Source organism: Catharus ustulatus, chromosome 1 (assembly GCF_009819885.2).
Source record: "Catharus ustulatus isolate bCatUst1 chromosome 1, bCatUst1.pri.v2, whole genome shotgun sequence".
NCBI classification, from domain to species: domain Eukaryota; kingdom Metazoa; phylum Chordata; class Aves; order Passeriformes; family Turdidae; genus Catharus; species Catharus ustulatus.
This window is the reverse complement of record NC_046221.1, coordinates 97,949,178-97,972,039: the sequence shown is the minus strand read 5'-3', so window position 1 is coordinate 97,972,039 and position 22,862 is coordinate 97,949,178. Positions and strand designations below refer to the sequence as shown.

At 40.2% G+C, this 22,862-nt stretch overlaps 1 protein-coding gene across 5 annotated transcripts in view; it reads right to left on the bottom strand.

Annotated features, from left to right (window-relative positions):
* TEX10 (testis expressed 10) overlaps nt 1-22,419 on the bottom strand; it is a 54,679-nt gene extending 32,260 nt beyond the window's left edge. Inside the window, exons 1-10 of one of the 5 annotated variants that reach the window (XM_033057144.1) lie at nt 22,354-22,419; nt 21,709-21,930; nt 18,923-19,111; nt 17,642-18,348; nt 12,227-12,470; nt 10,131-10,243; nt 9,125-9,363; nt 4,576-4,711; nt 1,443-1,618; nt 524-701 (exon numbers count right to left, since the gene is read on the bottom strand). In XM_033057144.1, coding sequence (XP_032913035.1) covers nt 524-701; nt 1,443-1,618; nt 4,576-4,711; nt 9,125-9,363; nt 10,131-10,243; nt 12,227-12,470; nt 17,642-18,348; nt 18,923-19,102 — 1,973 coding nt within the window. In that variant the 5' untranslated portion in view covers nt 19,103-19,111; nt 21,709-21,930; nt 22,354-22,419. Of the gene's footprint in view, nt 1-523; nt 702-1,442; nt 1,619-4,575; nt 4,712-9,124; nt 9,364-10,130; nt 10,244-12,226; nt 12,471-17,641; nt 18,349-18,922; nt 19,112-21,459; nt 21,606-21,708; nt 21,931-22,278 lie in introns of those variants that run through there. The other 4 variants (XM_033057187.1, XM_033057166.1, XM_033057155.1 and 1 more) reach the window with 4 other exon arrangements.
* Between the last annotated feature and the right edge of the window lie 443 nt (nt 22,420-22,862).

Sequence of the window (22,862 nt, the reverse complement as noted above, 5' to 3'; positions counted from 1 at the left end):
AGGAAAAGCTGCAATCAGTGGCAGAACAAAGACCACTGGTGATGATGTTCTGGGTAGAAGGTGCTCAATACCATGCAGCCTTACAGATTTTGTAAGAGACAGGCTAATGCTGCTTTGCAGCCTTACTGAAAGGACCCAGGTATTAAAAGCACTGATATTTGTATTTCAAGATGAACATTCTTGGCAGACTTCATTAATATATACAAAGACAGTAAAATAATATGTATAGATGAATATGGAACTTAAAACCATGGTTTAGTGGTGGACTTGGCAGTGCTGGATTAACGGCTGGACTCTGTCTTAAAGGTCTTTTCCAACCTAAACAGTTGCATGATTTTCTCAACACGTACTGTAGAAAATCAGGCATTGTAAAGACAGAGTCAAAGCAACAAGCCAACCACACCATCAGTTCCTGCACGTTGTATTGATTCTCTGTGCAAACTGACCACCAAGTTCACACTTCACGACTAAATACTCCCGCCCGGGACTGTTTTTGGCTGGAGCGGCGCGCAGAGCGCGGTACCTCATGTGCAGGATGCCGATGAGGGTGGCGGCGAGGTCGGAGGACATCCTGCCCATGATGCAGCAGCGGCTGAGGCAGGCGAGCAGGCTGGCGGGCAGGCAGGGCAGGAAGTAGACGAGCTGCACCAGGCGCCGCTGCGCCTCGGCCGGTAGCAGCACCAGCGTGCCCTCGAGCGGATCTGCGGCACACAACACACGGTCAGCACACGCCGCACATGGACACACCCCGGCTGCGCTGACCTCAGCTACACACTGACATGAGGACCTTATAACCAGCATGAAAGAGGGGGAAAAAAGGAGGAAAAAAACAGGTAATGCTAGCCTAAAAAACAGGAGGCTCAGATCACTCTCTACAATTACCTTAAAAGAGGCCGCTGCCAGGAGAGGGTAAATCAGCCTCTTCTTCCACATAACAAGTGAAAGAATGGGAGGAAATGGCCGTAAGTTGTACCAGGGGAGGTTTGGATTAGCTATTAAGAAAAATTTCTTCACTGAAAGGGTAGTCAGGCATTGGATCAAGATGTGCAGGAAAGCAGTGATATCACCAGCCCCTGTTCAAAAAACATGTGGCATTTGGGGACATGGTTTCATGGTGGACTTGGCAGACCTGGGTTACGACTTGGACCTTAGAGGTATTTTGCAAACTAAATGATTCTATGATTCTCAGACACACAAACACTAAAGTTTCCAGTCTATCAGATTTAAGTCCTACTAATTTGAACTAAAGAACTCAATCCTTTTACTCTCTAGTAGATGACATGCATAATTCATTTTAACCTTTAGGGGACTGAACCAATCTGCAACCCTGCCCCCCCATCCAGTCTTCAGGTTCACCTAAGAAACAACAGGATTTTCCACCTACTGCAACCTGCCTGCCAGGTGAGGGACAAAATCCTTGGGCTGTAGTGTCAAAGTCTTACCGTATATTCGAGCAGCAGTAGCTTGTAAACTTTGCAACAATTCCTTGTTTGAACGAGAAGCAGCGGAATGAATGATATCAATGAGCTGATTGGAAAGCTCAGGGTTCCTCAAGCCAAGCAGAGCCAGTTGCTGAGGTAAGCCAGCCAACCACCGAGTTAAAACTTTACTTCGACTTCTAAAGAAAGAGGGAGAAAAAAAATAAAAATGACAAAACAACAGAAACCCACATAAACTTCTCTTCCCACTCTTGACTAAGTTGCTTTTATTTCTCCTTCCTGGCTCAAATTGAAACAACTGTAGGGACTAATCCTATCTTACATAGGTGACAATTTCTATGTCATCCTGGCTTATCAAATCAAATATCATTTAGAAACCAGAAGCATTTCATCAGCTTATTACTTAAGCGATAATCACAAGAAAAAAAGCAGCGCAGTCCAAGACAAGAAGTTCAAAGTAGGTCTTCCAAGACATCAACAAGAGAAGCACAATGATGACACAGATTCCACTCTCAAAGACCTGTCAACCAAAAACTTTTCAAGGAAATTAAGTACCCATGACACAACAGGAAAGGGCCTTGCATAGAGATGAACTGCTCAACAGCAGGAAAAGCCTGGAGGACAGACCATTGAAATGGGTGAGTTGGAGGCAAGCTCAGTGGTCTCAAATCACTTGAATTGTTTATGGAAATAATGGATGGGAATAAAACATTTGATTCATCTTCCACAGAAAGAATCAGATGCTAGTATCAAATGAAGTTCAGAGACAGGATTAAACAAGCCAAAGTAAGTTAGGTCTTGATACAGCTGAACTTTGTCACTCCCTGCCAGAGGATGCTGCAGTTGGTATTGATTTAGATTGGTCTAAGGAATGATGAGAAAAGCTCATGATACAGATATCATGACATGATACCCACTGAGTGAAAAACACACAGAAGCTCTGCACAGTGAGGAAGTACAAGCTTCAAATGGTTGGAAACTTAAGAGTATTATGCAAAAGTAATTCTTGTCTTCTTCCTATAGCATCTCACATAGGTCAGTGCTGAAGGCAGATTGTGAGGCTGAATAGCCTTTTCAGACTCTTACCAGTATATCAATGCATATGTGCACACACACATAGACACACAATATATATGCATATGTACACAGAGTACATGGTATGTGTGCAGTGATTAAGGGTGAAGATAAACAAAAATATCAAGACAAAACTTAATTCTGAACCATGCAATATATCAGTCAAGTTTGATTTTTTTCCCCATAAGGCAGCAACAGACCAAAAGCTCCTACTTTATCCTTTGAATCAGACACACCTAAAAAAATTAACACATTCACAAAAAAATCTGGAAAAATGCTCCAATGTGAGTTCTGTTCTTCTTAGACTGTTCTTAACAAGCTTCTGAGAAAAAAAATTAAAATAATGAGGAGAGCTGAAGGAGTTACAACATCAAATTGAATGGAACAATATGAATGTCACCCAGGAGCTACTGAACAGTGCACATTTTGAAGAAATTTTAAAAACACACTTGTTTCTAAAGGAAAGAAATGGAATAGTGCAGTACACCAATATTACTTTGTCTTCAAATGCCATGTCAGACATAAGTGGAATGATACTTTTTTGCAAAGAGTTTTTGAGATTTCATTCTTCTGTTACTTAAAATGTCACAGACCCATGTAGAAGACTAAGAGCAAAAATACTGCAATTTGTGATGTCTAAAGATAGAAAGTTAAAGCTTTCCAGATAGTCATATGATCACATGAAACTGAATGAGATGCTCAAGACTTTCAGGTAAGTACAGAGAACAGTGGTTATATAACCTTAGGGAAATTAGTCAGTACGAAAAAGATCTCTTTTTCACTCTCTGTGAAAAGAGGAAAATGGGATATTTCCAAGTGTTTTTCCCTGTCTTTCATATTCCCTAGACTTTTCATAATGTTCAGAGCATAGGATAAGATTATTTCTGGCTGTAGATCTAATTATGTGTACTCAGGCATTACCAAAACAGAAGATCAAGCAAAGAAGTTGCAGAAGAGAACAATTTTCCCAAAACTTGACCGTGCTAGCAGATGCAAAGACTTCTGAGAGACCTGAGGTTCGATTTTTTGAGTGGCAGAAAAAGATTACATCCCTCAGAAAGTCAGCTGTGTCCTGGGCTGCATCAAAAACCGCGTGGGCAGAAGGCTGAGGGAGGGGATTCTGCTCCTCTACTCTGCTCTGGTGAGATCCCACCTGGAATGCTGCATCCAGCCCCAGGTCCCCAGAAGTAAGAAGGACATGGAGCTATTGGACCAAGTCCAAGGAGGCCATGAAGATCACCAGAGGTCTGGAGCATCTCTCCTATGAAGACAGGCTGAGAGAGCTCCTGTTGCTCAGACTGGAGAAGAGAAGGTCTTCCCAAAACCTTGGAGCTGCTTTACGTGAAGGGGACCTGCAGCTCCCAAACAAGCCAGGATTGATGCATACACATCAACACATGATTTGTGTTTAAGGTTTTTACATTCTGGAACTAGATGACCTGGCTGAAAAATACATTCTAGAAAGTTAAGACTTCGAGACCATCTGGACAAAAAACTGTTGCAACAGCATTACAAAGAGAGAATAATCTCCTCGTACTGACTACATCTAAAGCAAGTCAGATATCTAAAAGCTGCCCATGATCTAATAGATCCCACAATGAACCAGGAGCCCAGAAGAACACTTTCTTAAACCTAGTGTCTTTAGAACCATACCCCCAAAATAACAGTATTTTTCTTGAAGAAAGTTAAGTCAGAAAGGCTACACAGCCACTATCACTACCAACAAAGGCACTAAGTGCCAAGCTCATGACTTCAGGTTGCTCCAGGGTTACAGCTGCATGATCTTGACTTGTCCACTGCTACACAGTCAGCAACAATAAGCTTGCAACAGTGTACTTCAAGCTAAAATTTACGTCATTAAGACCTATCTAGTACTTTTGTTAAGATAGACAACTGAGCTGATATATCTCCGCCTCACAGAACACACAAACTTTCAAATTCCAGTGACACAGTGACAAAACAGATTCAGAATGAAGTTTTATGACATCTACATATAAATTCAGTATTCTCACTCCTGAAATCAACACACTATTTTGAAATTAAAAAGATTTTGGTTTTTTACCTGATTCTTTGTGTCCTCAAATCTTCTTTTTGGTAAACTCTGCTAAAAAATTTCAAAAGCAATGTACGAACTGGAAAGAGCAGATTCCTTTGCTGGTATAGTGTATATACAGCTTTTATCAAGGGTTCCGTTGCTACTGGAAAAAGATAAAATACATAGGAAGTAATGCATTTTAATCTTCTGTTTTATACATGCACACACACACAGAGCTGTGATCTTTATCTACAACTGTTTACACTGAACTCCAGAGGGAAATACCAAAACGTTTTGAAGTAACTTCTGGACTGACTTCTAAATCATTGAAGCAACACTTTCTTGTACAACTTGTGAAAGAGACAAAAGAAGAGAGACAAACATGCAAGTGAAAACTTCAAAACTTCCTGAAGACAGGTTGCAAGGTGGTTGAGAGCCAGTGAATTTCTGCTTTTTACAGCTATCTTCCAATCCTTCTCCCCTAGTGTGGTAACCTCAGACCAATGTTCTCTACTCCTTCTGCTTCCCAAAACCTGTCACAGTGCCTTCAGCTCTCTCTGTACTACCCCTTTCTCCCTGCCACACACACTAACTTCACCAGCTCTCCCTGTCTCTGAACCAGCTGGCTCCAAGTCACACTTGCTAATTGATCAGAAAACAAATACCTCAAGAGACTGCTGGTAAGATCCTTCAAGAACTGCTAACTTCTTTCCTTCTCTGAAGCTCTCATCAACCATGTATTATCACCAGACTTAAAACAACATTTGAAAGCTTTACCACCGTTATCAAATTGGCTAAAATTAGCCAGCAAACACAGAACTTACTATAATAGACTGAGAAATAGACCAAATATCTTTTTTGGAAACCAGACTAAGCCATCAGATGGAAAAATGAACAAAGCATGGAAAAATACCTGAATTCAGAGAAGACAAGCCTGGAAAGAATAGGAAAGCATCTGAAAACTTCAGCAATACATGAAAGGTATGAGACCTGGCTCATTTTGTCACAGAAGAGTTTGTAGTCCCAAGGAATTCAATCCAATTATGGCATACTTAAGTAGCAGCAATCACTTCATTATCTTCACAAACCAAAGCTGAGAAACTTCTTTTCATCCAAGCACACAGATCAGTCTCACTAAGTTATGTGTGCAAAACCAGATAGAATATTGTGTTCCACACTGAACAGAGCAACTTCTGCCCACAGAGACACACAAGAATGTTCCTTTCTAAAAATGATTCTGGATCCAGACAGCGGCCAATCTTGGTCTGTAAAACTTTAACTCAACTTCAAATTACCATATAAGGATTCTCACTAGAGCACACTACAAAAATCACCTGAAATTGAATGCTCACATGCCAGCATGAAGCACGAGCCATTTAGAAGTTGAAATCTAACATTTTTCAACAGAAAAATAAAATCCATTCTAGTATTTCATTTAACTAAGACATATATTATTATTTTCAATGCATCAGGAGTATCAGCTTACTCAATTCAGGTATTCTTCAGGTGAAGATTCACCTTGGATAGCATTTTTTAAACAGAACACTGGCTTATTCTTAAATGAACAACAGTTACATTCTTTATGTAGTTTATAGCTAATTGATGAACAGCTAACTGAAAAAATGCAAAAATAAACAAATATTCTGAGTAGAATTCTTTCTTGACAACACTCTGGCATGCTAAGTAAAATGGGTCCTACTATTTGAACTGTTTCATGCAAACAGGACAAGTTTTAAAAGGGAAGTAATTTTAAAAGATAGTCTTAAAGAGCCATGCTTTAAATGGTCCACATTATACAGATGTCCAAAATATAGCTAAAAAAAAACATGAAGTATTTTAAAACACTTCAGTTTTAACTGGTAAATGTCAAGCCTCCTTCTGAAGTGACTGAGTGTACTCTCTTTTGTTGCATGAAGAAAATATATCAAAAACACAAATAACAGGCAAGCTGCTGTTGAAATCATACCTGAGAATTGCAAGAAAGGAGCAGACCTCCTAATTACAGAGGTCCCAAGTTTGATCTTAAGCAATGGAGATAAATCTTCAGACAACACAGCTACAAGCTCTTCCGCAGATTCACAGAAAAAGGAGAATATGTGCATTTCACCCCAGCATAAATCCCTACTCAAAACAGGTAATCTAGAAAAATGGAAGCATGCTTGTGCAGCGTAATGCACAGGAGGTTCACTATGGTTTTATTTAATCTCTTTTTCATTAGCTATTTCAGTCTGTCTATATAAACTTCCTCTCTTTTGATTTCCATTGGGCTCTAGTCTTTTTTTTTTTTTACTGAAATGGCTCATTTTTCACTTTGTGTTGTCTTCTGAAAGACACATACCCTTCCAGGATTTGATCTCTATGTCAAATAGATTTTTCAACCAATTAAGAGTTAATTTTCTTTGTATGTACCCTCTTTTGCAGTTGCATCTGACATAACACAGTTCAAAATTTCCACAACGTTATCAAAAAACCAATCAAGGACAGAAGGTTTTTCTTCCACAGAATCACGCAATGATTGAAGTGGGAATGAATGACTCTGAGCTCATTTGAAACAGGATCAGCTAGATCTGGCTGCTCACGGCTGTGTCCAGATGGCTTCTCAGTATCTCCAAGGATGGAGACTCCACTATCACTATGGGCAACCTGTGCCACTGCTTGGTCATCCTTACAGTGAAAAGGGTGTTCCCCATGTTCAGACAGCATCTCCTGTGTTTCAGTTTGTGCCCACTGCTTGTCCTGTCACTGGACACCACAAAAAAGAGCCTGGCTCCCTCTTCTTCGCACCCCTCCTTTAAGTACTTGCATACATTGATTAGATACTTCCAGAATCTTCTCATCTCCAGTTCACTCAGCCTTTCCTCACAGGTGAGATGCTCCAGTGTCTCCACCATATTCACAGCCTTTGCTGGACTCTTACCAGTATGTCCATGCCACTCTTGTACAGGGCAGCCTTAAACCAGACACACTACTCCAGGAGTGGCCACACCAGTGCAGAGCAGAGGGGCAGGATCACCTCCCTGAACCTGCTGCCAACACTCCTAACACAGCCCAGGACCCCGGGGGCTTCTCTGCCATGAGGGCCCATTGCTGGCTCCACCTGGACCCCAGGTCCTTTACTGCCACAGTGCTTCCACCTAGTCATCCCACAGCATGTACAGGTGCACAGGCTTGTTTCTCTCCAGGTGCAGGGCTTTGCACTTCTCCTTGTTGAACCATCCTCCTGTTTCTCCAGTATGTCAAGGCTGCATCTCCCCTACAGCTGGTAGATTAATTACAATCCAGCATCTAATCAGGTTTTTAGTACTGCACCAGGATTATCCTGAGGGGACGAGATAAACCATCCACACAAACAGACACAGCTTTGTGAGGTAACTAATTTCACACTGAACTTCTACAGGACCAGCAGAAAAGATCCATACATAATAATCTTTCACAATTTCACTGTAACTTTTTTAAAGCTCGTTTATTTTCTGGATTCCTGAGGAAAATTACCACACTAAAATGGCCACTTGGGTAGAAAAACACAAGCCATTATCCACTATTTGCTAAAAGATTGGCAAAGTTAAAAAAAAAAAAAAAAGTTTCATTACAAAGAAAGGCCTGAAGTGTTTGGAAGCTACTTTCCTGAGCAGCAACTCCTCTGTTTTAGCTCAGGTGGTGTGAGTTTGGATTATTGTTATTATTTGCCTTCAACACAAAGCTAAATTTGAAGTGCAGACAGGAATGAGTAGTTATTACCTTTGTCACCAGGGACATGGGAATAGACACATTCCCAATTAAAATAGATTTGGCAGGAAATATAACTAACTGCCAAAATGTATTTGAGAGACATTTGACATCTTTTCATTTTACAACTGTAACAATTGTATCTGTTGCTAGGGACTTTTCTATTAACTACTTGGATGTGGAATTCATTTCTATCACACTGGTAAAACATAAAAGACTGCTGTGACTTTTCTGTTTACTTATAAAGTCCTTTCTTGAAGTTCCATATCCAAGGTCTCATTTGGAATACAACCAAGTAGTACTTGAAATGAAAGAAAAAAGTAAGCTAAAATATTGGACTGGTCTGGAACTCGTAACTGGAAATGTTTTCTCTTGGAAGAAGACTCAAATCAAACACCCTGGAAAATACGCAACAGCAGCTTCCATCAAAAGTATCTTGGCATTTCAAATAATCACAGAAATAAAACGGTAATCTTACAGTACTTGAGAGCATCTATCAGCTATGTTAATGACTTTAAAAAAGTCATGCATCATGCATCTCTACAGCCTACTACTTATTTTTTCAATATAAAGCTAATCTTAGATTTATATAAGAGTTTCTTAAGAAACAAAACCAGAAAACAGAAAACAGGTTTCAAATACATTCATACTTTGCATATCAACAGTATGAATCCAAAAATAAAGTCTGCAATGCTACATGCAGGGATATTATAATGAAATTCATTTTACCCCTATAACAAAATACATTATGATGTAACAACTGACAATGTAAGATGTAGACCATAAAACGCTAAAACAACTCAAGCTTTGTCAGTGCATAACTTTGCTCTCCATAAACTACACATCTTACCCTTGTTTTGCTGTATTTGCATTAGTCTCCAAGTCACCCCAAGCAATCTGTTCACTTGCTTGCTATTCAACTTGCTGCCATCCTGAAGAGTATCTGTCACAAATTTCCTTATCATGTCCAGCCAACCAGAGTCCGTCTGAAGTGTTGAAGTGCTTGCTAACGAAACCATTATGTCACACAAGGTTAAATTCAGTAAAAGATGGTCTATGTTGTTTGAAGATTTCATACAGTTCCTGTTGCTAAGGGGAGGAAGGGGGAAGAACAGAAAGATTTCAAAAATATATTTTTGAAATAAAAATGGACACCAGCTGATACCCCTTGTACGTACACCAGTGTTCTACAAAGACTGCAAAGGCACAGAATGATTTTAGAACAACTTTAGCATTAATTTAGTCTCACATCTGGGAGCTGAAAGAGGAGACAACTTACTACTGACCAAAACAGGATTGGTGCATCTGCTCTGACAGCTCAGTAGTGAAGAAATGTGTGTTTGGCTTCTGCTCCAGTACTGCTTTGCCCTACACGACAGCCAGTGTGCCCCATCTCCCCTCCCAGCTGTGCTCACCCAGCCCCATAATACTAGAGGAGGCTACAGGCAGGTGAAAAGAATGTATGAACTGTGTTTAATGTAACTCAATAGTCAGCTGAAGAAAACATGTAGAAATATGAAACCAGTCACTTTAAAACAATCACCATTTAGCAATATACAAATTCCAGATAAAGGGTTGAATAAAATATTTTCATTTCCCTAAAGCAGCACTTAATTTTCTACTGGATGCTATTCAGACAACTTCTTACACAATACTTTTACAAAGAATAATTAAAACTTCTCAATTTGAAGCAATGCAACCTTCCTATAACGGCATCTCCACAGATCTTCAAGCAATATGCAAAAGTTTTCTTTTCCATCATTAAAAACTTAATATTTGATAAAACACGTAAGTCACATTGTGCCACTTCTCTTATGAAATTAAAAGCTGCTACATGACATTGATTTTATTATTACCTTTTACACGGATCTTTCTTTTTGTGCTTTACCGTATCTTGTAAAGAATAAGGAAAATGACGCATGAAGTGGTGCTTGAAATCAACAAGGTAATTCATTCGAAGCCATAGTTCCTGTTAAGGAAAGCAAATGATAGACAGAAAACATGGTAGCAAATTAATTAAATCCAGAAAATTATGTTACAAAATTCACTACTGGAATCAATAAAACCAGGAACTTTAGCTTCTGTTTGTGAGTTGTTTATACATCTTTATTTTCAAGTGCTGTGCATGAAGGTCCACAAAACAGGGGACTAAACAAGATGTTTTAAGTTAAGGCTGAGCAACGACATGTAATCCTAACTGAACCACCGTATTTTAGCACATATTTATGTATTTTATATGCAGTACTAAACTGAGTTACAGATCTGAATGAAAGTACTTTTATATCAATTCATTAGGGTTCTAAAAATCAGAGTGGACTCTGTTTAACTTGCAATGACTGTCCTGAGTTTTCCATTAAAACATATTCCAATACTTCTTTCATCTTTCCCTATCATTAACGTACTTGCGGCTGACAAAACATCTTCCAGTACAAAGACCACTCTCACAGAAAAATGATTCAGTATTTTAAAATAATTTTGCTTTGCAGGTCAGCAGACAGTCACCATTCCACGAAGTGTCCAGGAGTGCTCAGCGCTAAAACAGCCTGCACTGCTATCAAATTGATCAGGCAGAATGATCTTTTTGATACTCAACTATTAAGAACAGAGAATGGCCATTAAACTATTTCAAAGATCAATAGCTTTCCACCAAGCATATTCAGAGTGGTTTTCCACAGTGACTGTAATAACCACTTTGGCCTGTAAGCCCAAAGGCTATTAAATAAGCAAAGCTTTCATTTTCAAACTGAGCCATTTGAATGCATTTTGTATATAAAGAGAAAACAAACCATTTATCTAAAATGAAATTTGCTCCACAAAAAAAAAAAAACAAGTTGTATGAACCTTAGGGTTTTTTTTTCTTCACACCAACAATTTAAGGCCATAATCCAACTGTGTATAGCCAAACCAGTACATATCTTGATAGAGGAGTGTGCCATTCATGTGACCAAAATACAGGCACCCTATTGCTAAGGGCAGCAGCTCTGCAGAGTCCTTCAGAAAAAGGCTAGGGGCAGGCGGCTGTCACAGGAATTTACCAGGTAAAGTGCCTGCTTTTTGCCTACTTCCAAGAGGGCCTCTAGAAAAAATGAAGAAGGAAAAAGAGTAACAGTGTGTTTTTCTGACACACTGAATCCATCCCTCAAAGCTGTATATGTTTGGTAACTTTGGTCTAATGTAATGATTCCCAAACGTTTTCCAATAATTTCCCTATATCTAGCTTTCCATCTAGCAAAGGTGCCTACAGTCCTATATACAGGTTAAACCAAGAGCTGTCAAGACATTCCTTCCAACTACTCAAAGTAGAAATTAGGTTATTTTTTCAATTTGCAAGATTTCTGGAAAAGCAGCAAAAGTTACCAAAAAAAGCAATTCAGTTATCTAAGCAAAGGATGGAGGAAATAAGTTGGGGGGAAAAAAAAAAACAACAAACTTCAGAGAGTACTTCCTAAAATCCTTTTTGATCCAATGTCTTATGATCCTACCAATCGTGACACAGCAACACCGACTGCACCAAGCAATTACAGATCTCAGACCACCATTATCTTCTACCTTGTCAAACATTTAGGGTTTATTCTCACCCACTCCCATGAAATTAAGGATTTCACAGAAACAAGGAACAAACAACCCCATTCTGCACTTTGTTCCAATTTATATTCTAGAGGTTATCAAAGAGACAAAATGCTCCTCCTTCTTCAATACCACTTCCAGTTTCAAAGCGTTTGTGCAGCAGTCAAGGAGGATTCCCCTGGAGACTATTTACTGAACTCATGGCTCAAATCAACATTCTTTTCTACAATAAGAGGCAACAAAACACAGATTTGAAATCTACTCAACACCTATGCTTTTTCTCTCTTAACAAAGTATTTCCACTACTTCAAATCACCAAACCACTAGTTTCTTATCAAAACAAAATGAACTGTCATCACTATGCCATGGATCATTTCTCCCTTACCATTTTGTACGTTTCATCATGTCGCTTTGTGAGCTTCCACAATAAATGTATAATGCTAAGAACTTGCTGCATAAGCTGCTGAGATTCTGATTCCAAAAGGTTTCCAAGAATGGGAGCTGATTGTGCAGGAGATGCTTCAATCCAGCACTCAATCAGTAATGGAATTATTATCTCAATAAAACTTTTTAAGTTTTCAGCCGAGGACAGGCCTTTCTCTGCACTGTCCATTACACTTGTCAGAGACCTAAACAACAAAAGTAAAAAAGCATAAAAAGATAAAGATCACACCTTTCAAAACAAGATTACAGTAATACCACTTTCCAGTTTTCTGAATAATGTGAAAAGTTAACACATTAAATGCTTGCTGGCTTTCTTGCTAGATATTTCAGTATTGAAAAAAGGGAGTTCAAACCATCTACAACAAACCTGCTCCCAAGTCTCCCTGCAAGTTTGTGTGCTTCTTTAACAACTTGTTAGATTTCAGTATTTCTTTGCCCATTGTTATATGCAAAGTCTATAAAATGGAGAAATATGATATGCATTAGCCTATCACCTTCAACCAACGGGAAGGAATTAATTATACTCAGCACAACAAAATAATAATAAAAAACCCTTTAAAGCTCATTAAAGCAAAATAACGAAGCTGACTACAAGGTATTGTCAAATGCATGAGATTTATTACGGTTAATAGCCATCTCCAACTATTATAAACACAAGATTTTTCACATTAAATGTGGGAAAAAAAGTCCCTGTAAAAATATTCCTGATGTTTAGCTATCATGCTCTGAAAAGTGACTAAACAGAAAATTATCTGATAATGAAGTTAAAAAAAATTTAAACTAAGGTATAGTTTAAATTCAAATAATATCTGCCAGAAATCAAGAAAACCAACTCTTTTTCTCCCCCCACTCAAAAACCTCTGAAGGGATAATCAGCAGATATGACCCAATCCTGGGTCATAGATAAATTCAATCAATTTGCATCCAATTCAAAAAGAAGATTCTTTAAAGAACTAAAACCAAGAATAATTCCTGTTAATTTTAAGGAGTACAGATTCCTTAAAAAAAGGCAACAACAGTTTCAATCGATCATTTGTGAAAACTTCCCACAGACTTGCAGAAGTTTTGTTTACAAATATTTTAATTTCATATTGAAGATGTAAAGCAGTTTTCCCTAGTCATTTCTAAATTATCCCATTAGTTACAGCCTTTTATGAAGTTACATGTTGTTGCCACCATTTATAATACAAATAATTTCTCTCTAATTGGTATCAGTGTATCAAGAAAATAATTAAACCAAAACAAACCCAGGTATTAATGACAGTAAAAGGAATGGTGAGAAAGAATAAAAACAAATACAGGCTATTTTTCAACGAGGGCAAGATGGGGGAAAGAATTTGGATCTCCAGCATGAAATAAAAGGGGTAAGTGGAAACATAACTGATCATAAGAAAAAAAATTTGCTTTACTTTAGTACTTACTATGATCATCAAACAAGTTAAAATTTTATAAAGCTTAGTTTTAACTGCAGCAACCAACCTATCCATTAAATATAATTTGGTTTATTTGTCAGTTTGGTTGCCTTATTTCCTTTCTGTGGTGCAGGCACTGCAAGTAGACACCAGTTTCTTACAGACTAGAAAGAGTTTAAGGAGAATGGTTCTATCTTAGACTTTTTAACTCTCAGTCATCTCAAAGACTATAATCTCATTGAAAAAGTGAGGTTGTCCTGTAAATGCTATGCTGTGACAGGATTATGCTCTTAGACGAAGTCTGAAATTTCAGTAATTGGCTGGAATAGTTCTAAAGTACTAGTCTTTAATAATTTCTTTTTTAAAAAATACCTGGTATTACAGCAGAACTCTGGAATTCCAGCAATCTATTTAAGGAACACAAAAATCTCCCAATTAAAAAGTGAATAGTGCATGAAACTTGAGAAGTTGGTAATTCACACTGGAAGATTCCTACAGAAGTGTAACACACACACACACAACTATTTCAGTACTTTTTCTGAAACAAGGAATGGAAAAAGGAAGAACTCATGCCAAAAGGGATACTCCTCCTGCTGAAAGCATTTGGGTAGGAATACTTAGCATAGCTTTCATGTATCCCTGCAGAAGAAGCCCCTATCTCCTCAGGTAAGGTTCCTCCACATAATCAAATTTTATTTTATACTTTTGTTGTTAACCTTAAGTGCCAGTAACAGATGATGACGAAGTACTACGGTAATCTGTCCAGCATTTATTAGATTAGTACATTATCCTTAGCAATACAGGTTCACTTGACCTGGACAGGTTTGATGTCAATTACTCCATCACATCTACTCTTCAGTGGTAGGAGGACTCTTGGAAACACTGCAAAGGATATTACCTTTATATCAGAATGAAATACTATTAAAGGGAGCTGCCAGATATTTGTGTACCCCTTAAGTTGTCCTTTTTCTTTAAAATGCGAGTATTTTTACACAGTAGGACAAAACAAACAAAAATTGTGTAAATAGCTGTCATTTGACAGTAAGAAGATAACAAAAACTCAGCAAAGGGAAGTCAAGGAGGCATAAAAGAAACAGAAAATAAGGAAACAACTTGCTGTTCTTTAAAATAGAAAGTCTTTGTAAGTTTTTATGGCTCGCAGTTTAAGCCAGGTTACTTGTCCTTCTTTTCTGTGTGCACTGCCAAATGCAGCAAACACACAGCACACCGAGCGAACTGCATTTTCCATTTCTCTTCAATGCACATGTACGTATTTATTGGCTATGCTTCATCTTCCATTTCAGGGGCTCAAGTAATCTTTTCAGCAAGCTTTTCTCTGCAGCTTCATATTGTCCTCTCTCAGCAGAATCTGAAGCTCAACTGTTTCTCTTCCAGTAAAAACAAAAAAAAATCACATGCCTTGGTACCATCACATTTGAGTTGTGAAGGCTTTGTTTTTCCACACCTGAAATGAGTTTGATGCAAAAAGCAGCAGTCAGCACATAATGCAGAAAATACATTCTAACAATTTCCTAATACACTGCAATTTTTAATTTATACACACTAGGAAGATCCAGCACACAAAGATAATGAAGTCTATCACCCAGCATTCCAAGCTCAGAAGCTTATTTTTATTAAGCACTAATACTGCAAACGGATTCAGAAAATCTCATTCCATAATCACTAGTTTATCAGTGGCATGTCAGCCCTCTCCAAAGAGCTTGCAAGATTTAACAGATAAAGGAACTTCAAAAATTTAGCATACAATGTTATGCTGCTTGGAAGCCTACTTGTTAAAGAAAAAAGCTGAAACTTACTTGCAGTATTAGTGACAAGACCATCAATACACACACTGCAAATAGTTACTTATGGTTTGGTCAACGCATTATCCTTAGCTAGTCCTAGACTTGATTATTTGATTTTAAACACACACACTGAGTACTGCATCTTTTATTACAACTAATTTCTGTCGTTGCAGTGGTGGCCATAGCAGAAGCCTAGGAATGCCCATAAAAGGTAATAATTGGGATTGGAAGTGAGAAAATTAAACACCTTTAGAACATCAGAAATTATTTTGATGGCAAATACAAAAACCACCACAACTCTTCACTACTGGAACTTCACATAGTCACTAAAACAAGTTCAATTGGCCCTTTGTGAAAAACTACAACACCAAAAATATGCACAAATGCAATAAAATGAGAACATTTTAGTACCTTCAGCAGATGATTCTTCCCTTTCTATTCTTCTGTTCTGGTGCCATCAGCTTGCTTTGCCAATCTCGCCTTGGATTCTAGCCATGTTTCCTTCTATTCTTCCGGCTCCTCCTCATGCTTGCAAACATCTTTTTGAAAGTATTTATAACCACAAGTGTATCACGATGTTTCACCAAAATCTAGCTCCTCAGAAAAGCAGAATCCAATTCAGGTGACACCAGACGTAAATTTTGTTTTCCTAGACCTTGGATACAATGCATCTTCAGCTATTACAGGGCCTGGTACATCATACACTGCACATCACCCAGGGCAAAACACAAGCATCCGCCGATACACAGTGGTCCACAACTGTGTGATTCTGACTGCAAAGATGAACTCAAGAGGACAATTCTGGGTTCAGCACTGAACCTCTCCCCTGCCTCAAGGGGGCTTCAACAGCCTAGTTGCCAGCTAAAATTTTACCTGCACCAGATACTGTTGGTCATGACTGAACTTATGCTGACAACAACACTTTTAGGAGAATAAGCTGCACTTCTTACTTAGCTTAATTTTTAGCTTATACCTACCATGAGTAATATACTACCTCCAAAGAGGAAGCCTAGGAGAGCAGGAATGGATGTCTCTCCCTGACAGAGGTCAGGTCAACACCTGTGGTATTCAAAGAGAACACCTCTTCTTCTGCCCTTCATTCCTTCAGAGATATGATGGACATTGTAATGGAGTAGGCAGTGGGTTTTATACCCTTTTTTGCCACTGACTTCCTAGATGAATTTGGTATAACTGCTTTATACCTCTTATGTTGTCTTCTCCAGCAGTAAAACAAGTATTGTGGTATCTTTTCAAACCACTTTAGTGTCTACAGGGAACAGAGCTGTGTAACAGCTAAACTGCTTCAATTTTTGAAGTCACCATTCTGTCATCATTCAGTCTCCTGCCAGAAGGTATATAACATCCACAGTAATGCATATGAGGAAGCCAATGTTCAAAAAGTACCATAAAGTGAAGTGGGAGGTTCCCCCCTAGTGGGTCAATCAGAGAGGAGGAAGAAAAACAAAACAGTTGTTTATTTCTCACTTAACTTCAGCTCACATCTGTTTAGAGTACTACTGAAACCCACACAAACCTTTCTGTGACTAAGCACACTACACTTTCTTTCATATTCATCAGCATGTCTCAGCCGACACATCTTTCATCCACAGTGAATATATAAACTGGTGAAGTGACTAAAATATCTAGAATTGGAAACTCAGCAGAACTTCATACCACCAGACACATCTCATCCTGCTGTCCTTTATAAAAGGAGCTACAGTCATAGGTAACAGACTCCTAAGCTTATGACAGACTCTTGAAGGTAAAAGCATGACATTTCAGTAAAATTCATTATCACAAACAAGCTTACACACAAAGAAATTTGCCTACTTGCCCCTAGGTCTGTTTGACATCCTGCAATAAGTCAATGTCAGTTTGCATTCCAAAAATATCCCAACAGAGCTGGTAATCCAAGATTATTATTAATAGCATAAAACAAAGACTTTATAATGGAAAAGTTCATTACATACAGTAACACAGTTATCTGCTGAGAATTTCTGTATTTTCAAGCCTCTACAATAAGACTACACATTACACTAAGTGTCCTAAAATATGGCCAAGGGACAATCCCTCAAAAAAAAAATTAAATTGCAATCACACAGTTGACATTAATCCCCAAACTAGTTAACATTTTCTCACCTCAGTCTAAATGATGAGTTGATCTTTGGTCGTAAGCCACCACTTTCAAACAGTTGTATGTGCTGCTGATTATTTGCATGGAGCTTCCAACTAATACATATTGGGTTCCTCACAGAATGAGAGCTGTCCTTCTGCTCTTGAAGCCCTTCATCCTCTGTATCACTGGATCCATCCACCACTGCTTGGAGAAACTTCTTGAGCCTGGTAAGTACATTCAACCTCCACTGCTGAGAAGTTACTCTGCGATTTGGGTTTACGGAGAGCATCCAGGAAAGTTTGTCCCTGCTTTTCAGTCTTTTTGAGAGTTGCTGGTGAGAAATAAGCTCTACAAAATTCTTCAACAATATAATGCTGCGGTCTGTAAGAAGAGCTGGGTATGCTTCCAATAAAACGTCCAAGACTTTCAATGAATCCTCCTGAATTCCCTCACTGATATGAGTCATGGCACTAGAGAGATGGGCACTTACCAAAGGAAAAAATGGAGCAATCTGTTCCGCTCTTATTCTCGAAGCCAAGAACTGCAGCAGGTGAACGGCTGCTCCTCTGACACTGGAATCTTTGTCTGTAAACACAGCTGCCACCTCACTTATTATACTGGAAAGGTGTGCATCAATTACAAAGGGATACTGAGACAGGAGCTCTTTGAGTCCAAGAAGTGCATTATGCTTAACCCCAGGACTATAGTGATGCATCTGTGAGAGCAGATCCTATAAGGAAACAAACATATACACTTGCCATCATTATTACTTTCAGCTGTTCAAACTTCCCCCAAATACTTTCTGCACATTTTTCCTAAACACTTAAAAATACAGAATATTCTTATGATGTACTGCTGGTCATAATAGCAAAATGTGTTTTGAACAAACATTTATAGCACCACAATTAACAAAGAATCAGAATTCAGTGATAGGAAAAACAAGATATAATGACTTGTCCTTAGGTCTCATTCTTAAGATTATGCACAACCCTAATGATTCAATAGAGGGATGACCAAAGGCAAGCCCACTCTTGTTCTCAAAAGCAGAACTGCAAAACCTCAGCATGAACAGCTTTCTTCAGTTTAAGTAGAGAGCTGCAAGAGACAGAAGGTGACACAAAGGAAGGAAAACAAATCCACCCCCCAGAGAAATACAAGATTCTTTAAAAATGGGGCTGCATTCAGATAGCCTGCTGCAATTTTTTTTAATAAATGTTTTTTTTCCCTATTTGCAGTAAACATAGTAAATCTAGATAAAAGGCAAGCAATTTTCTGTCATTTCAGAATGTAATATCACAGTATACCTTTATGTTAAGTTTTCTATTTTGCGTAGGAAGCACCCCATCTTCTTTAAGCTGCTCAGGAATTTGTATGGCCTTTGTTTTGAAGGTAGTATCAGTTGCATTTTCTAGTTTAGGCTTTTTTTTCCCAACTTTTAATTTTACTTTCTGGAAATCCTCCTGACGTTTCCTTTTTTTAGTCATTCTGATTTTCTGCAAAAAGAGAATTTAATTTGATTAAATACACAACAAAAGCAGTTTTTCCACCAAAGAACAGCAACCTCCTAACAATGGTTACTGTTTTTATTCTTTTGTCTATGCATAAACGAGCGTCCACTCCTGAGACAAGATGCTAGACTAAACAGACATGCAGACTGATTCCATGCAGCTGTTCTTCCAGTGTCCAGAAAACATTCTGCAGCTCCTTTGGCTCTGAGAACTACTTCATTACAAAGCATCCACATATCTGCATCTGCCACAGCTTTATCAAGAGTTAAATTACTGATTTGGTTTTGTTTTAAAAAGCTCCTGCCAACAAAGCAACTTTTTACATACTTGATTCTTGTCAAGCCAAGGAGCTCAGCCAACTGTTCCCTTTCAATTGTACACTGCTCACCAAGTCCGTCCCTAACAGCACACAGCCTGAACATGTACAATCATAGGTTTAAACAAGCCTTCACCAATAAAAGGACACAAAAAATCTAAGAAAACTTCTGCTATACACTGAAAAATTCAGTCTGTGCATTTAAAAATAACTAGAAGAAAGGGGGAGAGGTCAAATGGGCACTTAGAGAGCAAATAGAATGGAAAACTAAGACACTTTTAAAAAGGCTTAAGAAAAGAGGTATCTGAGCCACTATACTTGTAAGCTGTAAAAACATAACCAAAACAAATTAAAACCCCCATAAGTTTCTAAATGGCTTTTAGTTTTGTTCTGTTTCGATACTGATTCTTACTTCTGCCAGGTTAAAAAAAAACACACACTGAAAAGGTCTCAACAAACACTACACCACAAATTCTTTTATTTAATCCTCTCAAAAAAACCCCAAGAAAACCACCATCCACTTCCCCCAACAAAAAAAAACCCGAATCTAAAAAACCCAAGCCAAAAACCCCAACAATACAACTGACTAAACCCAGAAATTTCTAAATAACATATCCAAACAATGATTCTCTTCTGGTGGATGTGATCATCATTCCTAGATGATTTTCCCAATAGATTTCAAGCTGAAATTTGTGCTGTACTAGAGTATTTCATATACACATCAAAAGGATAATCACTAAAGAATGTTCTAAAACAAACTGTCATCTTCTATTATTTTAACACAATTTAAACAACTGATTGCACCAAGATTTGACTACAACTTAATTTCTGATTTTCAAACACTAGGTTAAAAAAGTATATGCAAGACTACTTTAACTGAATTACAAATTTGGTGTAGGTAACCCAGCAACTCAAAAGTTTTTTAAAAATCTTGGAGCCTGGTGCCAAAATAAAAAGGTTCTTTAGTGTCCAACTATAACCACCATGGCTTTATAAACGATTGATTTTTACCATATGAATCTCTTAGGAAAGAATTACAAGAATTTCACTACTTGATCTATAGAAATAGCTAGAAGCTTTTGATGCAAAAGTTACTTCCACTTACAAGGCTTGCTTTTACAAGAGTAGATCAGCAATCAACATAAAAACTTCACAATACAGGTGTGCACACACGTGAACAGAGACAAGTTATTTTAAAGGAGGAGGCTTGTAAAATATCCTTTCTCCTACTAAAAGCAGCACAGGTTATTTGACAATAAATATTCTGGAAATAACTGGTAATCTAAGCCTATCCACTTCCAATTCATATGTCTTATGCTATATCAAAAGATAAAATCCTTACAACACCAAAGTCACGTACACACCACAGTGGCTCTATAATAAGACATCAGGTAAAACTGCATACAGCTGAACAAAGTGTGCAACCATTTCAATGAAACTTCTTGCTGAAACAACTGCCTTTGACACAAACTACATCTTATGAGGAGAGACAGTGGGAGCTGGGCCTGTCTGGAGAAGTCTGAGAGGGAATTTCATTAATGCATTTAAATTTCACCAAGTGCCAAGAGGATAGTGCCAAACTGTTTTCAGTGGTGCTCAGCAACAGGACAAGGAGCAATGGCCTTATACTAAATCACAAGAAGTTCCACATCAACGTGAAGAAGAAATGTTTTACTTTGAGGGTATAAAAGCATTGAACAAGCTGCCCAGGAAGGTCCCTGGAGACAATCCAACCCACCTGGATGCATTCCTATGTCACCTGCTCTAAGTTATGCTGCCTTGGCAGAGGGACTGGACTAAATAATCTCCAGACGTCCCCTTCCTAAGATGTGATTCGGTGTATTCTCACCTAGCCTTCCTCCAACAGGACTGAGCTGAGTGCACCTAACAGTTAAGGACTAACATGGTTTTACAACCCAAAACTTTAAAACAACCAATCCATGCAGGATTCCTTAAACATAAAGCAGCATGCAGTACTTTTCAGACACTACTTCAGATGTCACTCAAGCACCCTCACCTCAGGCTCAGAGAAAATATTCGGTTACAGGCTGGACCCGATGATCTTGGAGCGCTTTTCCAACCAAATGATTCTGGTTTCACTCCCTCGCAGCTCTCAAGTGGCATCCTTAGTGAACCTCATTACCTTGCTCAGTCAGGAAAATCCTGAGAAACCCGAAGGCAAGGCACACGCCCTAACTAACTCCTCCAATCTGATAAGGCTTTCCCCCGGGCGAGCTCTCTCCCGGCACAGGACAGCGATACTTACAGACGATCACCTCCGCGCGGCTCCCGCGCCGCCAGCGCATCCCCCGCCGCCGCCGCCACCTGGACCGCACCGCACCGCCCGACACCGCGCACGCCGTACCCGAGCGCCGGAGCGGCCGCTCCTCCCGCGGGTCTAGGCTGTCACGCCGCCTTCCTCGCCGTCCTGGGACATCCTTCGGCTCGTCCCCCGAGCGCCGCTTCCCTCCGCCCCGCTCCAGTCGCTCTACGAGGCGTTCAAATAAAGGCGCGTCAGTGGCGGCCCGGCGCCGGGGAGGCCGCGAGTTCGGCCCCCGGGAGCCCCAGCAGCAGCGGGCGAGGCGGGAGCAGCGGCGGGGAGAACCCGCCGGGGGAGGTGGGGCAGGGGCGGCGGCGCGCAGCGAAGCTGATGCCGCCGGTTTCGCCGGGAGCGGCACCCGGCCCGCGCCGCGGCGGCTCCCGCTTTTCCCGCCGCCTCCCTGGCGCAGGAACGTGAGGGGAGGGCGGGTCGCACAAAAGGCGGGCGGCCCTTGGCGCAGGGGCCAGGCGAGCGCCACGGCCCCGGCGAGCAGGGATGGACCGACAGGGACCGCACCGGGCTCGGGATCCCGATCCTTGTCCTCGCCCGCCTCCTCCTGCTCCTCCCGCGCGCGGCCGCTCGCTCACTCACCAACCACGCGCACGGCAGCGCCAGCCCCGCTTCCGCCCCCGCCGAGCGCCTGCCCGGAAGCGGCCGCCACGTGAGCGGCACCGCCAGCGCCCGCCCCGCGCGCCGGGGGACGCGCGCTTCCGCTGCGGCCGCGCGCGCGGTGGCGCCCCCTACAGGCGGGGCGGCCGCTGCCCGGCCGGACTTCGGGTTCGTCTGGGATAGGGCTTTTCCTGTGGGCATCTTCCTCGGGAGGGGAGAGGAGGGGCAGACACTGATCTCTTCTCTGTGGCGACCAGTGGGCAGCATCCCAGGGAATGGCCTGAAGTTGGGACAGGGAAGGTTTGGGCTGGATGTAAGAAAAAGGTTCATCACCCAGAGCGTGCTTGGGAACTGGAACAGGCTCCCCAGGGAAGTGGTGACAGCACCAGCCTGACAGAGCTCAAGAAGTGTTTGTACGAGGCTCTCAAGCACATGGTGTGATCCTTGGGGTATCCTGTGCAGGATATACCCCTGGCGAGGAGCTGAACTCC